This window comes from Monodelphis domestica, chromosome 6 (assembly GCF_027887165.1).
Source record: "Monodelphis domestica isolate mMonDom1 chromosome 6, mMonDom1.pri, whole genome shotgun sequence".
Lineage (NCBI taxonomy): Eukaryota > Metazoa > Chordata > Mammalia > Didelphimorphia > Didelphidae > Monodelphis > Monodelphis domestica.
In genome coordinates, this window is record NC_077232.1 from 218663946 (window position 1) to 218686582 (window position 22637).

Genomic DNA, 22637 nt, shown 5'->3' on the forward strand with positions numbered 1-22637 from the left:
TTACAGATTCATCTACCTCACAAGGAATCTTAAATTAGGTATTATTTTGCCAACCTCATAGTGTTTTGTAAAAGCCAACTATTATGATTATTTTAAATGCTATCAATCTGAAAGTCATACTCCAAGCAAGTAGCAAACTCAGGATGTTTTTAAAAAATCATAGATTATTAAAAATATCTATGGAATTTCTGGTCATTTTTTATTTCAGTAGAAGCAATGTCCTATCCCAAGCTTCCCATTCAACATAGGTTAATTTTCTCTTTTATTTATTTATGCATTTATTTATTTGTTTGTTTGTAATAGGTAAAATTTCCCTTAAAACTATTGAAAACATCTTTGAATATTGGTTAGCTCAGAATACGAAAGACTCACCACTTCTTGCTCACCAGAAAGCACTCAGGAGGTATTCCACATGCTATCTCTTGATGCTCCTGAGTAGATAATATTTGAAAATTCAATCAAAGTAACTTCATTGTACCAAATTATTTTGAGTCTTTAATTTCTGTCCTTGTTGAATATCTTTCTGCAATGGTCAAGTAAGTCTCCTTTTGGTGACTGTTGAGTAATAAGTATATAAGTATGTTATCATGTTGCAGGTTTTAGCATAAACTACTAAAGGACTGATTTGGTCAGAGTCAGATCCAGCCCAGAACAGGAAACATACAAGAGACAATAATCTTTGTTCTGGAAAAAAAAGATGTCTTTATTCCATTTGATCAATGTGGCTACAGTTACGTGAATAACATAAACTGCACATGGGTTAACAACACTGACTAGAGGTTGTTAGTTACTGTGCTGAACAGAAGATAATACAACCAAAAGCAATTTGATTAAATCCATGCATGACATTTCAATATAATTTTAAGAAAAGGAAATCTTCCTGATGAAATATGCCACTTGGCATAAGGGCACAAATCTCAGGAAGTCACTTTTAAAAACTACAGATAGATAATTTATACATTTTCATAATAATACTGCATTTGGTAATCTTTTAAATTTTTTCCTCACTATCACAAAAGTCACTGTATGAAGTTAAAACTTTTTTTTTTAAAGCTCATGGCACATTTCTTTTTGTTTGTTTTTGTTTGACAGAACACACTATTAAACATCCATGGAATGTAGAATGTCAATCCTTTAGCCCATTTGTTTCCTCTTCAGGATCACCATTCTACTGTAAATTACATAAAAACTCAAAGATGGCAACTTGCATATTTTACAGAGATGAAAGTGAAAGAGTGCAATCATATTCAAGCATGTCAAAAATACAATACATCCAAATCTTTATATATACATATTTTTTCCCTGGCATTTAACCCACAGCTTCTAACATTCTCATCTTCAATCACAAGCCTTTAGTGCTGATATGTTTATGACATTAAAGATGTGGGCTGCCTGAAGGCACCGTTGCTAAAATCACCCCTAAAGACAGACCAGCTGTTACTAAAAACCAACTTCATATATCAATTATATTTCATCATGATTTCACTAAAAAGGAAAGATATGAATTCTTTTGGGCTAGTGTGGTCTCTTGCTCATCTAATTAGCTCCAAGGGATCTTTTAATATTGCTACTTCTCATATAGTCCTCAGTTGAATCTTGTAAATGTAATAAAAAATTATTGCTGAGATTGGTTTATGGTTAAGGAAGATGTTTTTCTTTTTAAATTTTACTGCAAATAGCATAGTAAGATTTTTCATCATATTTGTTTTGTTTGTGTAATAGAATAATTGTGTATTTCATCTTAATATTAATTGGAAGTCTCTCTTAATCCTTCAAGAGTAAAGTATATCTATGAATGATTTAAGTAGAAATAAAACTCATGGTACAAGATGGAGGGAGGATACTTATGGTGCTTAAGGGCTACTATGTGAAAATGGAATAGATTTATTCTATGTAGCTCTAGAGGGCAGAATGTGACCAACTGGCGGAAATAATAGGTACTTAAATTTGGATTCAAGGAAACCTTTTTTAAACAATTAGAACTACTCAACAATGAATTCCCTACATTAGAAATATTCTAGGAAGATATTGCTATGTTTTGTGATAGCTTGGGAGCAATTCTTGCACTATATTAAATATGATAGATGATCCTTTTCAGTGTTCTCATTCTAATATGAAAATGATTATGAGAAATTGATAGAGCAAAAAAATGGCAAAAGCAAAAATAAATTAGAGGTTCATGAAATCACTTAGCTGATGAATACTTTGACTGTTCTTTGAGACTAGGTTCAAATGTATTGAATTAAATGAGATGTATATTTCCATTCTGATTTTAACCACATGAGAACCATAAGAAATAATGAAAAGGCTTGTTAAAATATGAGAAAACTTTTCAATAAAAATGGTTAAGATCTGACAAACATCTAGTCATTTGGGAAAGTTATCTAGTATAATATTTTTGTGTTCTGCAGCAAAGAGATTTTGATTAATGATTTAGTTCCAATAGCTGTATTACTACATTTTGGGCACCAAGCATTATGCTTTCATAATAAAGAGCTTGTCAAATTCACTGAAATGTGCCAACATCATTATAATACTCAAAAGAACTAAGGACACTTATATTAGAACTATGACTTTATATTTCCATTTTGAAATTAGCCTTTTGACTTCCTGGGTGACATTGACATAGGGCAATTCATCACTCTAAAATCCAATCACAGCAAATGCAGACCTTTTTAACGAGCAGGTACCGGATTGTCACTAGGGAGGATTCTATCTTCTTTGTCCAGGCTTGGAATATACAAAATCCTCCCCTCATGTCTGGGGGAGGAGGGGTCCTTCCTCAACTTTAGGGAATCATCCCATTCATACTAGACTTTAGTCTCCTTTGGAACTGATACCTCTTTAATATACAAAATAAAGAACAGAACAGTACCTATTCAAAATAGTTACCTACTTTTTCAAGCCATCTCAAATTTAAAGAAGATAAGGTCAGAAAGATTTGGATAATTTAATAGATGTAGTCCCTTCCAGTTTTAAGATTCTAAAGTCTAGGGATTTTCTAAATGCAAAAGTCAGTGATTAAAAGGGTCAGACAACCTTGAGAATAACAATGAGTCATCTCCTTTCTTTCCTTATGCTTTGCAATACCTAGAAAAATAAAACATAACACACAAAAAACCTAAATTTGATTGAGAAGTCCCTCTCTCCAAAAGGTATGAAAGGGATTTAGCATTAATGTCAATTTTCCCTTAGCTTTTACAGACTTAATTTATACATTCAGATGTATTATTAGTATTACATCTTTAAAAGTTATTATTCCATTTACAGCTATTGTGATTCTCTTTGTACTAATGGTCATTTTCTCTGAAAGACAGGTCAGTAGAACTGATCATATGTTTCAATATGCAGAAGACAATTGTGACCTATCTCAGAAATTTCTTCTATGTGAAAAAGTTATTGTTTGTACTTAATATTATACTATGCAGTAAATGTTATTTATTTGATTAAAACTGTTTCAACAAGTCAGCATTACTTTGCTATTATATATTGTATCTTGTTTCCAAAGAACTGCATTGAATATTTGGGGGTGATTTTTGCCATTGAGAAGAATGGTCATTGACTTAGGTTGGGAGCTTCAAAGCATAATGTGTAGTTGTTATTCTTAGCATTTCTAATTCTGCTCTTCATGGCTATTTTAATCTAGCACTAATGCCACAGGAAAGAAATGGATAAAAGTGATAGCTCATAACTCTAACCTCTGTATGAATCCATGACTATTGCATTTTCCCAAATTCTTGGGGTTGTGTTGACTTGTGTAGAACATGGTGTGTGTGGGTGCATTTTTCCATGTTGAGTCCATTTTAAAATTAAAATTTGATAATTTGTGGCTGCTATGACTTTTTACCTGCACTGAATTCCCTTGAGAAATATTTAGTTACATCTCTATTTATTTATTTTATTTAAAAAACCCTTACCTTCAGTCTTGGAGTCAATACTGTGTTTCGGCTCCAAGGCAGAAGAGTGGTAAGGGCCAGGCAATGGGGGTCAAGTGACTTGCCCAGGGTCACACAGCTGGGAAGTGTCTGAGGCCAGATTTGAACCTAGGACCTCCCATCTCTAGGCTTGGCTCTCAATCCACTGAACTACCCAGCTGCGCACTTACATCTCTATTTACTAAGAGCATTACTATAGTCTCCAAGACACCACAGTTTAGGCAGTAGCATAATCTGGTGAAATGTCTATATATCCAAATGAAGAAACAAATTATGATTCTTGTCATCAAAATGAGTCAGTATGACCAATAGGACAAACTAGAGAATGTAAACATATTTGTTTAGTAAAATTAGAAATGCTTTGATTTGCCAGCAAAATCTCTGACTCTCCCCCTCAGTTCATTGTCACAATTATTTTATTTATATGTATATATTTCTGTTGTATATGGGTTGGATTTGGCTGCCTTGGCTCCATGATGGTGGGTACAACACTTTTAAATTTATTCCCCAAGCACTTTGTATTCTGCATTTATAGATTGATATTTTAAAAATAGGTGCCAGGTCTGTGGACTTAATTATTATTATTTTTCTCTTGCTAAAGCAGATAAGTTTCGAAAATGTATGCTACTATCTGTATTGTGAAGAATAGGAAATATATTTTAGAAGTTAGAGTTAGTAAATCCTAAGACCATGGCTGCAACATGATTGCTTTTAAGGCTAACTTTTTTTTTTTTTTGCACAGAAAAGGGATACTTACTGGGAATCCCACCTATTTAGGGCTTAATATCTTCTTATCCCTTTAACTTAAGTATTTCATAATCCATTTCTATTCTATTAAGTCAGAGGTTCTTAAATTCTTGGGGCTATAGATCCCTTTGCCAGTCTGGTAAACCCAATGGACTTCTTCTAAGAACAGTATTTTTTAAAAATAATTGAAGAAAATGCTAAATTTTAGTTAAAAGTTAAAATAACACAGGCTGTATTTTTTCATCCATCTTTACAAACTTTTTGGGTTTGTAGATAATGCCTTTAAAATTCAATGTGAGCATCTGTATTATATAGAATAGATAGTTGTGTGGGCACAGGTGACGTTCAAGGTGTTGGGTATTCTATTGGAAGAGGTAAATGGGTAGTAATTTTCAATAGATTTGGTTGGGGAAAAAGTAGTTGGTGGAAGGGGAAATGATTGGAGGAATTGAACACCATTAAAGATGGTGGTCCCTTGTCCTTAAAAAAGTATTAGTAAGAAGACACCTCAATTCTGGGAAAGGAAAGCTGAAAAGGGGAAAATAAATTGAGTGGGGAATTATAGAGAAAAGATGAAAGGGGTACATTTTCTTTTTCAGGAAACAAAGAAGAGGCAACTAGGCAGAGATGCCTTCTCCTTAGGTCAAAAACTACTTCTTTTTTCTTTCCTGCTTTCTTCTATAAGAATATCAATAGCTGATGGAAACTGGGATTGATATTATCATTTCACTAGTCCTTGGTAAGGAAAAGTTCTCTACCAATACAAGTCAGCACTACTTAGAGTCAGAGAGCTGCCTACACCAAATAACTTGACCAGGGTCACACAGCTAATCTGTGTAAGAGGAGGAAATTAGAAGTAGGCTGTCCTGACTTTGAGTACATTGCTACATATTTTAGAATGATGAGGATTCTCTAACCCAATTGTATAGCCATGTTGTAGAAATATGCCCATACTCAAACATTGAATCCTGGGAATTTTATACTTGAGCTTAGTCAAGAAGTAATGAAGTGAATAGATAAAACTGAATGAGAAATTATGGATTTGGAACAATTGGGAGAATTGGGAACTCAGCACTGTGATCACCTGGATTTGACAGTTGGTTGGACAAATGATTATATTAGAAAATGATAAATTGATAAATTGGTGGCATATTTACATACAAACATTTCATAGCCTCATCTAAGATTTTTTAGGATTACTATGCAAATACTTTTTGAGGGTGAGGAGACTGAGTTACTCCTATATCGTAGCTGATACAATGCTAAAGAGTCTAGGGATGATGAACTATTATATTTTCATATTTTTACCGATGTCCTGGATCACATATATTTATATGTGCTTTACATAATTTATATGTCTATATTGTATATATATATATATAGAGAGAGAGAGACATATGCTGCATATATATGCTGTATTATGTATAAGCACACAAATAAACACAAATATAGGTTGTGTGTGCAGGATTAAAGCCATATGGCTATTTGAGTGTCTGGTTAGCTTCTTACTTCTTTGCGATGTCATCTGGAAGAGAGTTTATTTCTATCAATATTTTGATTCACAACAGCCATAGACTTCAGGTAGATAGATTTATTTTGATCTGAAATACTAATTGATTTTTGAAAGCCTCATTTAGTCAGATCATCCCTTTTAGGCTAAAATGCAATTACTTCTGGTTATTTAAAAAAGATCTGATGAAAGTTAATGAGAGATTAACAAATTCAAATTATATACAGGTGTGATTTTGTTATTTGACATGTATAGTCAGTAATATGAATATTGGAGTAATTTCTCATTACTTTTTGAGGAAAATGTTTATAAGATAATATAAAATAGGTAGGAACAAGATTCATAATCCTGCATGAATTTGTTTAAGGACAATTGTTTAACTGGATGGAGCCTTTAATGCTTCATCCTCCAATATAGAAACAGCTGATATCTGGAGCAGATTTTAGTAGCTGAAATGAAACATGATTTATGAATATCCACATTCTATACACTTAACACATGCTTGCTTGCTTGGGGATAAGACGCCATATATTATCTTAATAATTAGAGAGAAATATTGAAGTATAATAGGCTGAAGGATAGAAGAATTGCATACAAAGTGCTTTTCAGGAACTTTTCCGAATTTTAGTCATCCTTTTAACTCCCTTACATCTAAACCTTAAACACACACACACACACACACACACACACATGTTTTCAAAGCTCTTGCTTTCAGTAAAATGCATTTTACAAGGTTTGATTCACATGAACTGGGCTGTTAGCAACATAGCATATGTTTGTCTCAAACATTTTTGCTTTTGGATACACACTTCTCAAAAATAAGGAAAGTTTATAGTAACAAGCTGTTTTAGCTGCAGTGTTTGTCTACAATGTCAAGATAACAAGCAACTTGTGTTCCATCTACATCTCAAGAGAAATTTGAGCAGTGAAAGTGGCCACGCTTTAAAAAAGGGATTATTAAAAGTGATACAGAATTAGAACATAGTGCAATTAATTGCTCAAAGGGCCCATCGGTGATAACTATTGTGACCCCTTAAATTAAGAAACAGTTTTAGCTTTAAATGGCAGTTCTAGCTTTCAGTTTGGCAGTGTACAAAGATCAGAATAGCAGACTGCCAGATTTTAAGTTCATGAGAGGGCTTTTGCTAGATTTTCTACCTTGGACTCAACTCTCCCAATGCAGAAAGGATTCTTTGGAAGTAATTTGGCCTCTGGTATCCCTTTGGATACATGTGTACAGCAATTTTGATGAAATTGTATTTCTTTTATAAACAAAATAATAATTCAAGGTTAATTTAATAGAGAAGGCAAGCAAATCAAACTAGAATCCCAAATTCATTTATTATATCAATATGGGATTTGGGTGGTCATATTTCGGAGTTCCATGTGTCACAAATAGTGTTGATTGATAATTTCTCTTATTCTGTTGTGGTAAAACTTTTGGTTTAGGTTCAAACCATCTGAAGGGGTGGTCAAATATTGGGGTCCATTTCAATTTTCTGACATTTTGAAGACTCCCAAGGATCATTTTGTGCATTGGAAGAATTGTGCTTAATATTTAAGACATTCCTCAAATTTATAAAAGAAAAACTCAATAGTTATTTGGTTTTGGGAAAAATAGACTCATTCTTGCATTATAGGACAAATTGTGTTTGTCCTTTTAAGTATGATTTGGTTTTTTAATTTACACAGATCTCATAGGAAAATTTGTTCCAACATTAATCTCTAATTCCACTGTAATTTCCTCAAATCAGTTTCTAGCCCCAATTTTTAAATACTTTCTTCTATCTTTTTAGCCCCCATGCTATATTAAAATGTGAATATTTCACTGAACAATTCATCTTCAGTCACAATAAAAATTATTAACTATAATTATATGAGTAAAATCAAATAACTATCAAAATCTAAAAAAACTCCCGTAGATTTATCAAATATTGTTTGTGAATAATTAAAAATACACAGGCATAACAATTCTTTAAAAACAATGTGTTTCTGTTGAACCAACTCTAATTCAAAGAGAATAATAAAGGCTAAGAAGGGGATTTTGTTGACAACTGGCCTCCTGGGCCATTTATGCTAGTTAGCTAGAGAGATGACCTGCTTATGAAAAATGTCACAACACTAAATTATTTTCTAAAAAATTTGAATATTTCCTGGATTAGAAAAATTTATTCATTTCCATCAAAGCTATTAGCTGTGTTGACACAATGCCAAAACCCCAGTATGTCTGATATAGTCTATTGAATTAAGCAGTGATTTAAGTGGCAGGTAGACACAATGTAAGAAAACAGCTTTCAGGGACAAACTATTGATTTTTCACTACATTCTATGTTTTTTCTTTACAAAAGGAATTCTAAGTAATTGTTGTTTATATTGGACTCATCAGTGATGCTTCAAACAAATTTTAATAGGAAATAACATTAAATTAAAAAAAAATCATAGGAACTCCAAAAAGTGGTATACATTACTACCACTATGTAATAAGATGTACCATAAAACATATTGGCAGTAAAGCTGTAGTAGATTATGATATGATATACTATGAAAAATTGGTCATCTTTATTTAGTATGAAATAGAAAGTTTCAGAGTATATACTCATCTTCATTTGTCTGATTATGACTCTGCATAGCAAATCAAAATAAAATTTCTTTATCATATGTATCTTGAAAACACCTGTCATCAGCTGTACACACACACACCTGTGCAGGTACGTATGCATGTACACACAAATGCATGACATATATAACAGAGAGATTTCCTGCTAAATGGAACAACTAAGCTTGTATGCCCCTGTGCTTAATCTTGCTGCTGATGAATATCCTCATGCCTAAGAATTTTGTAGATAACCCAATAAAAAATGTTGAAAATCAAAAAGGCTAATGGGAAGCAGGCTCGGGAAATGGTATCAATCTTTTTGGCTCTGTCGATAAATACTTTCCTCATTTCATCGGAGTTTTTTGGTGTGATCTGGACAGGATTATTTGGCCCCTTTGGGGTCACTCCATCTTTTGCTTGCAGACATGGTCCCATTCCATAGGCTGTAAAACTGAACCGACTTTCCCTTACCTCATCGTCCTGTCACAAGAAAAACAAAAAGAATCTCTATGTAATAGAATAATTTTCAGAAGGAAATGATCTGTGGTATTAAGGTATTTTTGAGTTGTGATTTGGACATATCTATCTATCTACATATATACATAGATATGTTTTGGACATATCAATACATATCTATAGATATGTCCATCTGTATATATATATATATATATATATATATATATATATATATATATATATATATATATATGTATACGTGTTTATATACAGATAGAGGAAGAGAAATTGGACCTATAATTTCATTGGTAGATGGAACTCCTACCAATACAGGTCATCACTTTCACTGAAATTTATAATCATAGAGAATTTTCTACTAAATTATGATCAATGTCAGGGGAGGTTATTGCTATACCACTAATTCACAAACAGAAAAAAATCATAGGTCCTTTACTCATTAATATATATATATATATATATTTCATGAAAAATTAGAATAATTAAGTTTCACTGTTAAAAGCCAGTTTTTATTTCCTGCTATTTATTAGGATCTTATACTATTATTTTAAAATAATCTGTCAATGTCAAATATTATGACAATATATTAAGTTGTTTTAAAAATATTTTAGAAGGCCCTAAATTAAAGCCTTTGGTGGTTCCTCACTAGATATAAGATCACTTATTCATTACCTCCATGACTCTATACACTTGTATATTGATAGGTACATTATTAAATAATAAAAGAATGAAGTTTCATGACACCTAATCTGTGTGTTTGATGGGAAATTTCACTTTTTGTTTAAATGAATCTAATTTTTGTTTTCTTTTTTTGTTGTTGTTGTTTTGCTTTTTGCTTAAAGTTTTAATGGTTTTGTTGGCCAAAATAATGTTATTGGATATTTTTGGGAAACTTTATTTTAGCCTTCATGTGTTCCACTTCTTAAATTTAGTTGGAACTCTGACTCTATGTGTTCCTAACTCCTGTTTTTTTGAAAAAAATGAAGACTATGATATATATTTTACCATAGACAAACATAGATATTTAATTAATATCTTTGAAAAATACTTTGAAATCTAAAATCATGGTTGGGTCAAGCTAATCTTTCCCAAATACTTTTCAAACATGCTGGGTCTTTTTTTACTTTTTTAATTTTAGGAGATATTTATCCCTATATTTAATTGAGCTTTGCTATTTCTTAATTTTTTAAACAATTCTAATAATTTATTATCCCTTCCTACTCACTTGAAAAAAGCAAATATTTTATGAGATTCTCATTTCTCTGTAAATCATTATTTGGGAGCAAAGAATATCAGTTTTTATTAATAGTATAGTTAGCCTAAAATATGAAGCTAAATTAATGGTGGTGTTTTATTGGAGCTGTTTAGGATATGTAACACTTCATCAAGAGTGTTTTCTTGTTGCTTACAGTTAAAATCATAGAAGATGTCATGAGTGTCTTGGAATGTTTTTATTCCTCTTCATTTAAAAATCAGAAAATAAAAGACATCAGGTTTTTGGAATAGGTGAAACAAGCACAAAATAAAAGACAAATGAGTAAAAAAAATAACCTTTTCATGAAATGATATTTGAAATTCCATTGAGGATGAGATTGAGGCTGAAATAGATGGTTTGATCAAATTACATTTATTTTTGTAACCTTGTAATGTATGATAATTTGACTAGAGAAAGCATAGTATGTCTATTTTGGGAAAGAGCTAGCCTATGAAATTTATAAGTAATTACATATATTGAATAATATCTGATATGATACTGATGAGTCAATTAACAAGCCAGTATTATTTGACATCAGACATGTCTTATACTTGATAATAAACATGGTGTGCATATTCACCCACACAGCCATATTTTCCATTCCCTCAGAAATACTATACTTTTTCTGCTTTGAAATCTTAATAAGTGTATCTTCTTGAGTAAATAAATCCCTGAGAGTGTACTGCTAACATCTAAGTGCCATCATCTAAAATAAAGCACATATAATTTTGTAAATAATGCTTCTTTTTTCTCTAAACTCCAGAGAAGATTGTAATAGCCACTGCCAAATTTGAACTACACTCTATGCAGATCAGTTGTCATCTACAGTGTGATCTAACGGAGTCTTTCATTATCTCTTTTCATGTTGAACTAAAGACAAATGGAAGAACTGTTACGTCATCTGTTCAGTTATATAAGATCATTCTTCACCTTTCCTTCTTCATATGTAATCAATCATTATCTTCTTGATGCTTCCTTCTAAATATTTTCAGATTTTTCTTTCAGATATACTCGTTTTCATTCTCACTTCCATAACCACATTTCAGACTTTTAATTTCTCATTCTCAGACTACTTGCAACAGTCTTCTCATCTATTTGTCTCCATTCTTCCAGTTCCTTTTGCAAACTCCTGGCAGACTAATTTTATGAAACATAAAGATCTTACAAAACAATCTCAGAATTCCTTCTGTGTATTCTTTTGTATAAACTTTATATCTATCTAGTATTTAAACAATTGTTTTCATATTGTCTCATTAAAATGTAAAATCTTTGAATATAGGGATATTCCTATGGCTTTTCACATAATAAAAACTTACTAAATACATGCTGACATTGCCAACACCATTGTTCTTATGTAACTTCCCTCAAAAACCTTTCAATGACTCTAATATCCCTTATGAGATAAATTCCAAACTCTTTAGGCAAGCAGCCAAAAGCCTCCACAATCTTGACTCATCTTCATTTTCAACCTTGTTTTCTATGACCACTCTATTCAAACTGTTCTCATCTCACCATATCACCATATTGTTTGCATTTACTAATGCCTCACCTACAATGCTCTTTACCTTTTCTCTTGGCTTATTTGAATCCTAATCTTCCTTGTCTTTCAAGACCTGTTCTCTAGGACACTTTTCCAGAGATGTATAGCTATCATCATTTTTCCCTACTCTGAACTCATAGGATTTCATCTATGCTATTAATTTGAAAGATAGCTAGATGATGACTCATATTATTGTAATAAATTATTATTTTTAAAATATGTTGTTTAACTTCTTCCATGTTCATTCCTTCATCAAGTAGATTAAAATACTGTTTAAAGACAGAGATGAAGCTTTGACAATACTTCCTAGCTTATATAGTTTCTTAAAGAGAAAATTTCTCCTAATGACTGTTAAAATTTAAATGTACAGATATATATTCTATATTATCCTTTTCAGGAATATACGTTGGGTGAATCAAAGAAATAGTTAGAAAGATCTAAATAAAATTTTGTAATTAATGGAAACCTAGCATCTTTTGTCCTCTAAATAGGAATATTTTTCTAAAGATTTATCTTTGTCTTGTCTTCAGTTTCATGTTTAACGTTAAAGGGAATAAATATATATAAATGGGATAAATATATGTATATATATATGAAGCAAGTTAAATAGTCAGTTACTGATGCTTAAAATATTTCCTATGCATCATTTTACTCAAATAATTTCATATAAAATCAAGCAAATTAAAATAATCTTCAGTGTGTTATAATTATGGTAAAAATTCAAAAGATGCTAATCAATTGATTTTTTGTGTTAAACAAGTAAAATATTTTTATTATCAAGATTTTAAATATTGATTTTTTTCACTTTATATGATAAACATATTATGATAAGTGCTAGTGTAATTCTACACTTAGATTCTTCCCTCCTGCCCCTGCAAAAATAGCTTACTACATGTTTCTACATGTCTTTGCCAAATAGGTAACTAGTGCTGCAATGTTGGAGAAATTATTTGATAAAAGGTTCATAGATCTAGATCTAGTTCAAAGACCATCTTAATCCAATCTCCTCATTTGCCAGAGGAGAAGAAAGTGAGGTCTTGGGAGTTAAATTTTTGTCATATGTAAAATGTGAGGGTTGGGATTGGATGATCAATCCAGTATCTTTGAGCTCCAAATTCTGCGAAGAGAATAAGGAAATAACTTGTGGGATGGGGTAAAAGGAGCCTAGTGTTAAATTTCTCAGGGTCAAGATGATAAGAACTGATTCTATCCCTCCCTTTTTATATTAGAATAAAAACATCCCGGAAGAAATGAGATGATGGTGGCTGCCAACTTAAACCCTCCAATAAAGTTTATTATGACACTCTAAAAGTATAATATTCAGAATGTCCCAAAAGCCTTAGTGCTTTTTGAAGCTTATTTAATCTTTATTTGTTTATTATACAGTTAATAAGCAGAAAACTGCACTAAGGCTTTGGAGTCATCCTGTATAGTACACTAAGTATTTTCTTATCTGTAGCAAATTGTTATCAAAACTTCAAAAGTTAGAAAAAATTAATCATTGGATAACATTTAAAAAGGAAATTTCAAGAACCCTAAAAGATTAAAAAAATTTGACTATACCCACAAGTTGATGTTTATAATTCAAAATATGAGCTTTCCAGCTCTTACTGAGCCCCAAATATTTAAAAAGTAGCAATCAATGCTAGAAAATTAGAAATGTAAAATTGCTATGACCTATCTAGCATGGCATGGTAGTTATAGGGCAAACAAGATCAGAAGGACTTAGGTTCAAATCCTACCCCTTGACTTATTCTGTTAGTCCTTTAGTATCCTTCCTAAGCAACTATTCAAATATAAATTAGGGAGAAGTTGCAAAATATGCACTAGTGAAAGGATTTTCCATGAGAAGCAGTTTATCATAGTTATTAAATTATAGTTCCCGATCCTCTCCAATCTTTTCCCACCCCATCCCCAAATGATATATTTAGCTCTATATTTTCTTTATATTTTATCATCACAATTATATTTCAGTTAATGTTTACTCCAAATCCTTAAGATCAAAGAAGTAGCAAAAATAATGGTAATGGCTGGCACACAGCACTTTCAGACTTGCTAAGCCTCAAAATAATCCTATGAAATACAACAAATTTAGAGATAAGAAAACAATTTCCAATGTATACTGTGAACCTTAAAAATTCTCAGACCCTACTTCATAAGGTTTGGTAAAGACCATTCCCCATTTAAACAATGAAGGAACTTAGATCAGGAATGTGAGACCTCTACTCCACCCCTACTTAAGCCTGCTTTAGGGGAAGAAACTCCTTGCTGAACAATGAAAAATACTTAAACCCATAATCAGTATTATAATTTCTAAAATTTCTAAAATTCTGGTTTCTATGACCATTATCATCATTTCTCTAGTTGTTATTTCTAAAGCTGTTATTAAACTGAGTATTCCTTCCAATCATCTTAAGAAAGGTTCTACATTCCATCATTTTGTAGCCCTTCTTCTCACAGAAGTGGCAGGTTACTGATTTATTTGTGAATTCCCGCAAACGGGCTATGGTCTCTCCCTTATTTTTCAATTGTCTCTTTAACATTTCAATTTCTTTCTTTAAATCTTCCACTGATGTATTGTCTTCCTCAGGTCTTTTTACACGACCCTTATAAACATAGGTTGCTACTCTCCTCAATTCTTCGAGGTCCATAGAGTCCGAATCAGGACAGCTAGTTTTAAAGTAGTCTTTTACCACTGAACAACAATTCTCAATGAGTTGCCTACATATTTGCCCAATGTCTCTTTCTCTGGATAAATCAAGGTCCATATATGTATTCCCTACGTCAATAAGTCTGTCCATAAACTGGGAGGGTGTTTCATCAATATGTTATCGGGTTTTTTCAAATTTTGACCATTTTTCAGGTCTATCCGAGCAAGCTCTCATGGCTGTCAATAATGCTTCTCTGGCCTGGTTTAGTTTTGTGTGATCTAGTTCAACATTGGGGTCTTAACAAGTTGCCTGACATTTATAGGTATTTAGGACACTTTTGTATTAGATCTAAAAATAGGCACAGCTTAAGAACTTTTGCCATAAGTATGGGTTTAAGTATTTTTCATTGTTCAGCAAGGAGTTTCTTCCCCTAAAGCAGGCTTAAGTAGGGGTGGAGTAGAGGTCTCACATTCCTGATCTAAGTTCCTTCATTGTTTAAATGGGGAATGGTCTTTACCAAACCTTATGAAGTAGGGTCTGAGAATTTTTAAGGTTCACAATACCCAGTTCACAACAGTTTAAGGTAGATTTTTGAACCTAGATCTTTATGTATAAAAGTCAAAGGCTTCTTGTATTATCACAGATTATATTTCTGAAAATGAAAATTCTATGGTAAAAATTTTTCTTATCTGTAAAGGACAGAAGAGGCATGGATAATGATGACACATGAGGCTGTTAATTATATCCCTCAGATATTACAGAAAGTCATTATGCTCCAAAAACCACCTTAGAAATGGAATTAGTAGTCCATAGTTAGCTATTTAAATCACCATCTAAAGTATCATCCTTGGAAGTGTTTCTTCCATGTGTATCTTCTCCATCTCAGTTTACTCATTTCTAAAATGATCTCTCCGGTCCATTATAGTTCTAATAGTCTACAATTCAGAGTAACCAAGGAGAAGAAAATGAAGGATCAGGACAAGAAATTCATATTTAGTCGAGAATTAACATTCTAAATGTACCATCTTGAAATTAGAAAAGAGGATTCCCAGGAAATTTTCTGAGAAATAACCACAATCCTAAATTTTTTTTTTAGTAATTCAGTATTTTAAAGAATATGTAACTACAGAGATGGAAAATCAATTGTAGTGATTTTCTGAAGTTGTGATGATTCAACTATTCAATCATAGTCACTCTAATAGGAGTTTGAGAAAGAATACATAGCTTAAAATCAGGAGACCTATAACATTTTGTGAAAATACCACAAGAATTTCTGAGAAAATACAATCCCTTCATGCAATTTGTTTTGTTTCATAATAACAAATAATGTACCATTCTGCATGTTATATGTTTGTATGTTTAGTGTTTTTCAATTATGAAATCTTTTGAGAATTTCTTGTACCTTTGTGGAATATCAATCAACAACGCATGTGTGAGAACCGAAGGACATAATGCTGGTTAATGTGAAGGTAAGTGTACACAGATGAACATTTCTTTTTTAATATTTGTTATTTTCTATACACATACCTCAAGGATAATTAGTATGTTATAGCTATTTATCTCAAAAACATAGAGGAAATTTCTCCTGATATTTTAAATGAATTAATAGTGACTCAAAAAATTGAACAATTTGTTGTTATCTCTATAGGTCTACCTGCTAGCCCATAGCTAGGTTTATAACTCTAAAAAGTAGCTTATTGTAATAATGTAGTATAATAGATGTTCTAGGAGATCATGAGTTCCATTACTAAATCATTGCATTGTCAGGTAGCAATCCTACAGGAAATATATTACAATAAAGATAAATTAAAGCATGGGCATTTTATCCCTATTTTTCACATGGTTTATCTCATGTTATTCAGAAATATTTTGGCATTTTTTGATAACCACATAGGAAAAATAATCAAATCATCCATAAACACAACAGTTTTCATCCAACACAATTTATAAATGCACACACATTCATACTGGCTCACAGACAATTCAGGGATGAACATCTACCATTAGGCATGTAATGAGCACACAGTACTCCCCAGTAGTGCAGGGTGGGGAAATCTGGACCAAGGGCAAAATTTTATTGTTATATAAAAAATGGAAGATCTTATTTAGTGAGGGAGAAAGGTAGTAAATAAAACATTAGGAAAAAAAGAACTGGACCAATAATTTTTTTGGAGTAATGTTCTTATGTATCTTTTGTAAATTGCATTATAGTGTTCCCTCATGCTCAAAGATAATTATAGCTCTGTACTATTTTATTCATTCTAACTATCCAACAGAAAAAGAAGAATAATTAGGAGAATCTTAGAATTCAACTCTAATTGGAATAATGGTGTATAACTTTTAGATCAATATTATTTTTAGATGAACATTTGATTACAAAAATATACTTTGATACACAATTTGGAAAGGAAAAGATTGAATTTAGTCACTCAAATGGTTATAGTTTGTGAACAACTTAGTAGCAGTAATTATTTTCTCTCATTCTCTCTCTCAGGTATTTAGTGAGGCTAGTGAACTTGGGATTTAATTTGGGGGAAGGAGATCACTTTAAAATAAGTTACCCCCCTTTGGGGGGTTCTTTGACTTTTTTGAGGTTGTCTATGACTTTTTCCTCTACCTTCCATTTTAATGTCAATTCTAAGACAGAAGAGTAGCAAGGGTTAGGCAATCGGAGTTAAGTGTCTTGCCCAGGGTCACACAGATAGGAAGTATCTAAGGTCAGATTTGAACCCAGGTCCCCTTGACTCCAGGATTGGAGCTCTATCCACTGTTCTACCTATCTACCCCCTTTTTATAACTTTCTTAGGGTCACAGAGTATGAATCAGAGATAGGACTTAAAACCAGAATGTCTTGTCTTATCAGCCAGCTGTATATTCATTGTTCCGTTTTTTTTCCTCTCAGTTGTGTTATTTAGTTATTAAGTGTTTAATATTTAATGTCAGAAGATCAAATCATAAGTAATCTCTTTTATTGAATGAAACCATTTTTTGTTCTTTCCAAGCTACTTTTCATGTTTACCACATACATGGTAATTATCAGTAAATTATCATAATCAATAGTTTATTAAAAATTAGAATATTAAAGAATGATTTCATGTGTGTTCCACTGCCCTGTAGTAAATATAATCAAACTGTTCTTTACATGAATTGACCTCATTGGTAAGAAATTAATTTTCACTAGATATATATTGAATGCTCATGAAGTATAAGAATCATAAACAATTTGCTTATTTTTTTAAACCTTTACCTTCTGTCTTGGAATTGATACTAGGTATTTGGTTCCAAGGCAAGAGAGTGGAAAGGACTCAGTAATGGGGGTTAAGTGACTTGCCCAGGGTCACACAGTTAGGAAGGCTAGATTTTAATCCAGGACCTCCCATCTCTGGGACTGGGTCTCAATCCACTGAGCCACATAGCTGCCCCCTTTGCCCATTTTTTTTTCTGCTGGAATATTGCTTGTGTCTTTTGATAAAGCAACATTTATTTGAATTTTTATATAATAAAAACATTAATGATATGACCTAGATGAGAAAAAATAAGAGATATTTCCCAAAGGCAAGTTCTTGCCATGCTATAGACATAATTTCCATGCAAATACCATGCAATTAAATGACAAAATATTAATCTAATAACTCTTGCATAGCAAATTTGTATTGTATATTTGGTGCTAACTAGAAACCAATTCAAACATCAAACATAAACAAGGCTGGGGAAAGCCACCCATATGGGAAACAGCATGCAGCTTTAATGGCACAGGGAAAATAGTATGGAATTACATGCTACAAAATAACTTAAATGGTCTATGAATCATTTCAAATTTCTTCCATCAAACAGCATTGGAAGCAAAGTTAGCTCAGATGAAATAAGCATGTTTAGTATACTTGAATGTTGACATATCATTTTCCATTAGCACAGATAGCACATAGAACATGTCCACCTTTCCTCCATTTTCATTAAATCACTTTTATATGGCATAGAACTCTCCCCAAGCTAAACACCATATGTAGGACAGTCTGCCAAGACATACTTATTGACTTATGCTTTTTCCTCCCTAAGCATTTGTCCTCATTTCATATTTGGAATGTAGCAGTATTGCAAACAGAAACTTTCATTTGTCATATGTATTTCAATCAAAATTCAACATGAGGAATTGGCTACACACACATATGGAATCTGAAAAGATATTTTTTTCTTCCATATAGCATTTGGGATGAAAAATCGTTGTGCCTCAGATCAACTTCCTTTTTTTGTAAAAAGAAAAAATAGGAAAGAGAAAGAAAATGGATTAATTTTTATTCATTTTGATATTAGTTTGTGTAAAATGTGTCAATGTTTTCATTTTGAGGATCATGATGAAAAAAGGAGCTATTTTTCTTTGAATATATATTTACAAGAAAACTTGAGCTAACAAAGAGCTCAGAAAAAATAGGGGGATGGTTAAAATGTCTCCCCTCTAATGAAAGACAACTGAAATGGGACACATTTTTTCACCTTGTAAGGAAAAGAAAATAAAGGAAGGAAAGGTCTAAGAAATAGCTAAGATGGTTTGTTATTATGTAAAGAAAAATGGGCTTTGTTTCTCCACCAGACACTGCCTGCATGCAGAAATATGCTGTTTGCCTTTAACTGATGACCACAATCTTCTAGCTGAAGTTAAGAAAGTGAATTTACCGTGTCTGAGAAACGGTAAAACTTCTCCAATGCAAAAGCTTCTGTCTGTGGGAAGGCAAAGTGGACCAAGAGGGATTGAGAAATCAGAGTCAAGTAATGTATAATTCAGTAAAGTTGCACATTTGGTTTGAATTACATTTAGCATCTTAACATAGGATATCAACTAATAGATTCTTCATAAAACAGTACTTTACCCCTCAGTACTGAACTTATAAAATTCTTGATTTTGCCCCGTAAAGTAAATTTTTAGTGTGTGCTGCTTTCAAGTCATCAAGTTTTATTTTTTACTTATTACATAAAAATAATATATATATATGTATGCTAATTATGTATTTCCCCCCATACATTTGAAATAAGTTTGCTCTTTCATCTTCCTAACATTTCCAGAAAGTGAAGATGGGTCAGTTACTTCAATCCTTATATTTGTATGTGAAGGAGAAAAAAAATCACTCATAATAAGATAAATATCAGTTTATTAATTCCATTTAAATTACTAGTCACTAACAGAACCAAAATTGATATCTTTTGACTTTTAGTCCACTATTTTATCCATTCAGTCATGCAGCTTTTATGATATATGACAGATATGGAATGTTTGTCCTTTTATACCTCCCTTTGCTGCATGTATTAACTTCAGAATGTTACTCCTCTTGAAACATCTAGTATATAATTCTACTTCCCTCTAATGCCTAGCAATAAAAGAGACGTGAATACTATTTAAAAAGAAAGGAAAGAAGACAAGTAAACCTAGAACAAAAAAGAGAGTAAGTAAGAACTTACTCTCCTATCCTCCTATCACCCTCCTTCTAATAAAACAAAGGTGGGATGGAGAAAAGGGACATTTTTGTAACTAAAATGAACAATAAATAATCGCTATAAAAGTTTGTCAACTGAGGAATCTGAAAGAGAACCTGAACTCTTGGAATAAAACTTTCCGTTATTGTCATAATCACTATCTAAAAAAGGAGGACTAGAAAATAATGTTAAGTGAAAGAGAATAGAGAGGAGGAGGTGGATGAGAAGATAATGGTGAAGGAGAAAGAAAGGGAATATATAGAAAAGTATTAAGGATGAGAATAATGATGAAGAAGAATGAAGATTTTTCTTATTTTAAGATCTATCCATCTAATATATTTTTCAGCATACCATTTAATATGGTCATATTTTGAAAAAAATATTATATAAATACTTCACACTTAAACTATAGCCAGATGCTTAGAGTACTCTTCTACAGTAGGATAATGAATTAGGTATTTCTAGAAGTGGAACTGGCTCGTTTGAGAACATAAGACATAGCTGGCTAAATAACCATTTTGGTATACATGAAACAGTAAGAAAGAACTTGACTAATTTTGTGAAAAGCCAAGAAAAACTAACCCCATCTATCATACTATAGTGGGATGAGCTTAAGAAAGTCTCTGATTCTTTTATGTCTTAAGGGATGAACATTATTCAAATGAAACTGTTATTTCTGAAATTTTAATGAACTTGACTTAAACATATTTGATCCTACGACTTCTAATCATTCTTTTCTGCCAGAATCCAACATAGTCTATAAAATTATATGCTTAAATAGGTGACTGCCATTTTTTTTAAAAAGGTAATCTGATCTGGAAAATCTGATAAAGTTAAGTCTTTTATTTATTATTTGTAATTATATTTTTAAATGATCAGAAAGAAAAAATACATGACAAAAAGGAACATAAAATATATTGATATGCTACTCTTTTCATTTAGTTAATTCCAGTGACCATTCCATATCCATATATATATATATATATATATCATATGAAGAAAAGACTAATAGGCACACGGATCTTTTCTTTTTGTCTCATCATTTTAATAAATAAAAGATATCTGGTTGTTGAGGGAAAAAGCTCAAAATAAAATTGTACTTTATCAGAGCCGACTGATTTAGGTCAATTTTAACTCTAAGCTCTTCTCTTATAATGCCTTTATGAATTAAAATATATAAAGCAATGCATTTTCTTAATTTGAATAATAGATTTTATTTGTATCAGTAAATGCCTTGGAGAATAATCTGGAAAAGTTCAAATATAGGTTATTCAAATATAGTACTCTGTGAATATTTAGATTTCCTTATAGTTATTTAGAGCACTCTGCTAATTTAGAAATTAAACAACACCAAATTGTTAGTATATTAGTCTCCCAGCCTGGTTATTTCCTTCCCTGGGGTTGCAAAATCATAATCTTTCCAGATAATGTTCACATCCTACCTTGTTCTTCTTTCTTTTCCGACGGAATCTCAATAGTTCCTTGTGTTGTCTGGATACAAAGTTGACAGCTGCATACTCTAGGAGTGCTGAGAACACAAAGAGGAGACATACTGCCATCCAGATATCAATAGCCTTGACATAGGAGACCTGGGAACAGAGAAAAGACCAACTGAGCAGGAGATTGTGAATGTTACTTTGTCACCTCCAAGAAAAATTAAAAAAAAATTGTTAGAGGCATGTTTAACAGCTGGGTTCTATCACCTGGGTTCCTATAAAATAAGAGTAAACTTAAAAAAAAAAACTTGGTGCCTTTCAGAACAAGTGCTTTTTCTGGAATTTTATCATATAAAGCTTTTCAAATACAAGATGATCATACTGCTCTCTTGTTTTTATTGCACTCTGAATTTGATTCCAAATTAGCCACCTACATGAAGGAGAAAAAATGCAATGAAATATAATTTTACTTTCAGAAAATTTAGTACATGAGAAATATGACTAAAGTTGAAATCTGTGTATGACATGGGTGCTACAAGTCTCCCATTTTCTCTAGTCACATTTTTCTAGTGCTTAATCTCTTTTGGGAGAATAATTAAAATTCTTTGATACAATATTAACACTTATAGGTCAAAAAGCACAATGAAATTGAAATGGTAACTTAATAGTTGCTATATGACAGTAAATCCCAGAATCCAAACAAATTCATCAAATAATTATAATAAGATCTAATTTTATGTAAGGCACTATCCAAGGTGGCAAGGAGATTGAAAAACAGATGATAGTCTCTGCATTCAGGCAGCTGCTGGCACTGGGGCTAGAGTCTGGAAGACATGAGTTCAACTTTAGCTTCAGATAATTATTGGCTCTGTGACCCTGGGAAATTCCCTTAATTTCTGTACCTCAATTAACTCAGATGTAAATTGGGTACAATAATTATGTTTACCATAGTTCTTGGCACTAGGAGGAACTTAATGAATTCTTTTTTCCTCCTTCCCTCCTTTCTTTCATGGAACTCACAGCTTAG

The 22637-nt window shown here is 31.9% G+C and overlaps 1 protein-coding gene across 2 annotated transcripts in view; it reads right to left on the minus strand.

Annotated features, from left to right (window-relative positions):
• Positions 1-678: 678 nt before the first annotated feature.
• GLRA3 (glycine receptor alpha 3) overlaps positions 679-22637 on the minus strand; it is a 303344-nt gene continuing 281385 nt past the window's right edge. The window contains exons 8-10 of one of the 2 annotated variants that reach the window (XM_056802930.1): positions 21617-21763; positions 19380-19424; positions 679-9268 (exon numbers count right to left, since the gene is read on the minus strand). In XM_056802930.1, coding sequence (XP_056658908.1) covers positions 8990-9268; positions 19380-19424; positions 21617-21763 — 471 coding nt within the window. In that variant the 3' untranslated portion in view covers positions 679-8989. The remainder of the gene's footprint in view (positions 9269-19379; positions 19425-21616; positions 21764-22637) is intronic. The other variant, XM_007496097.3, reaches the window with a different exon arrangement.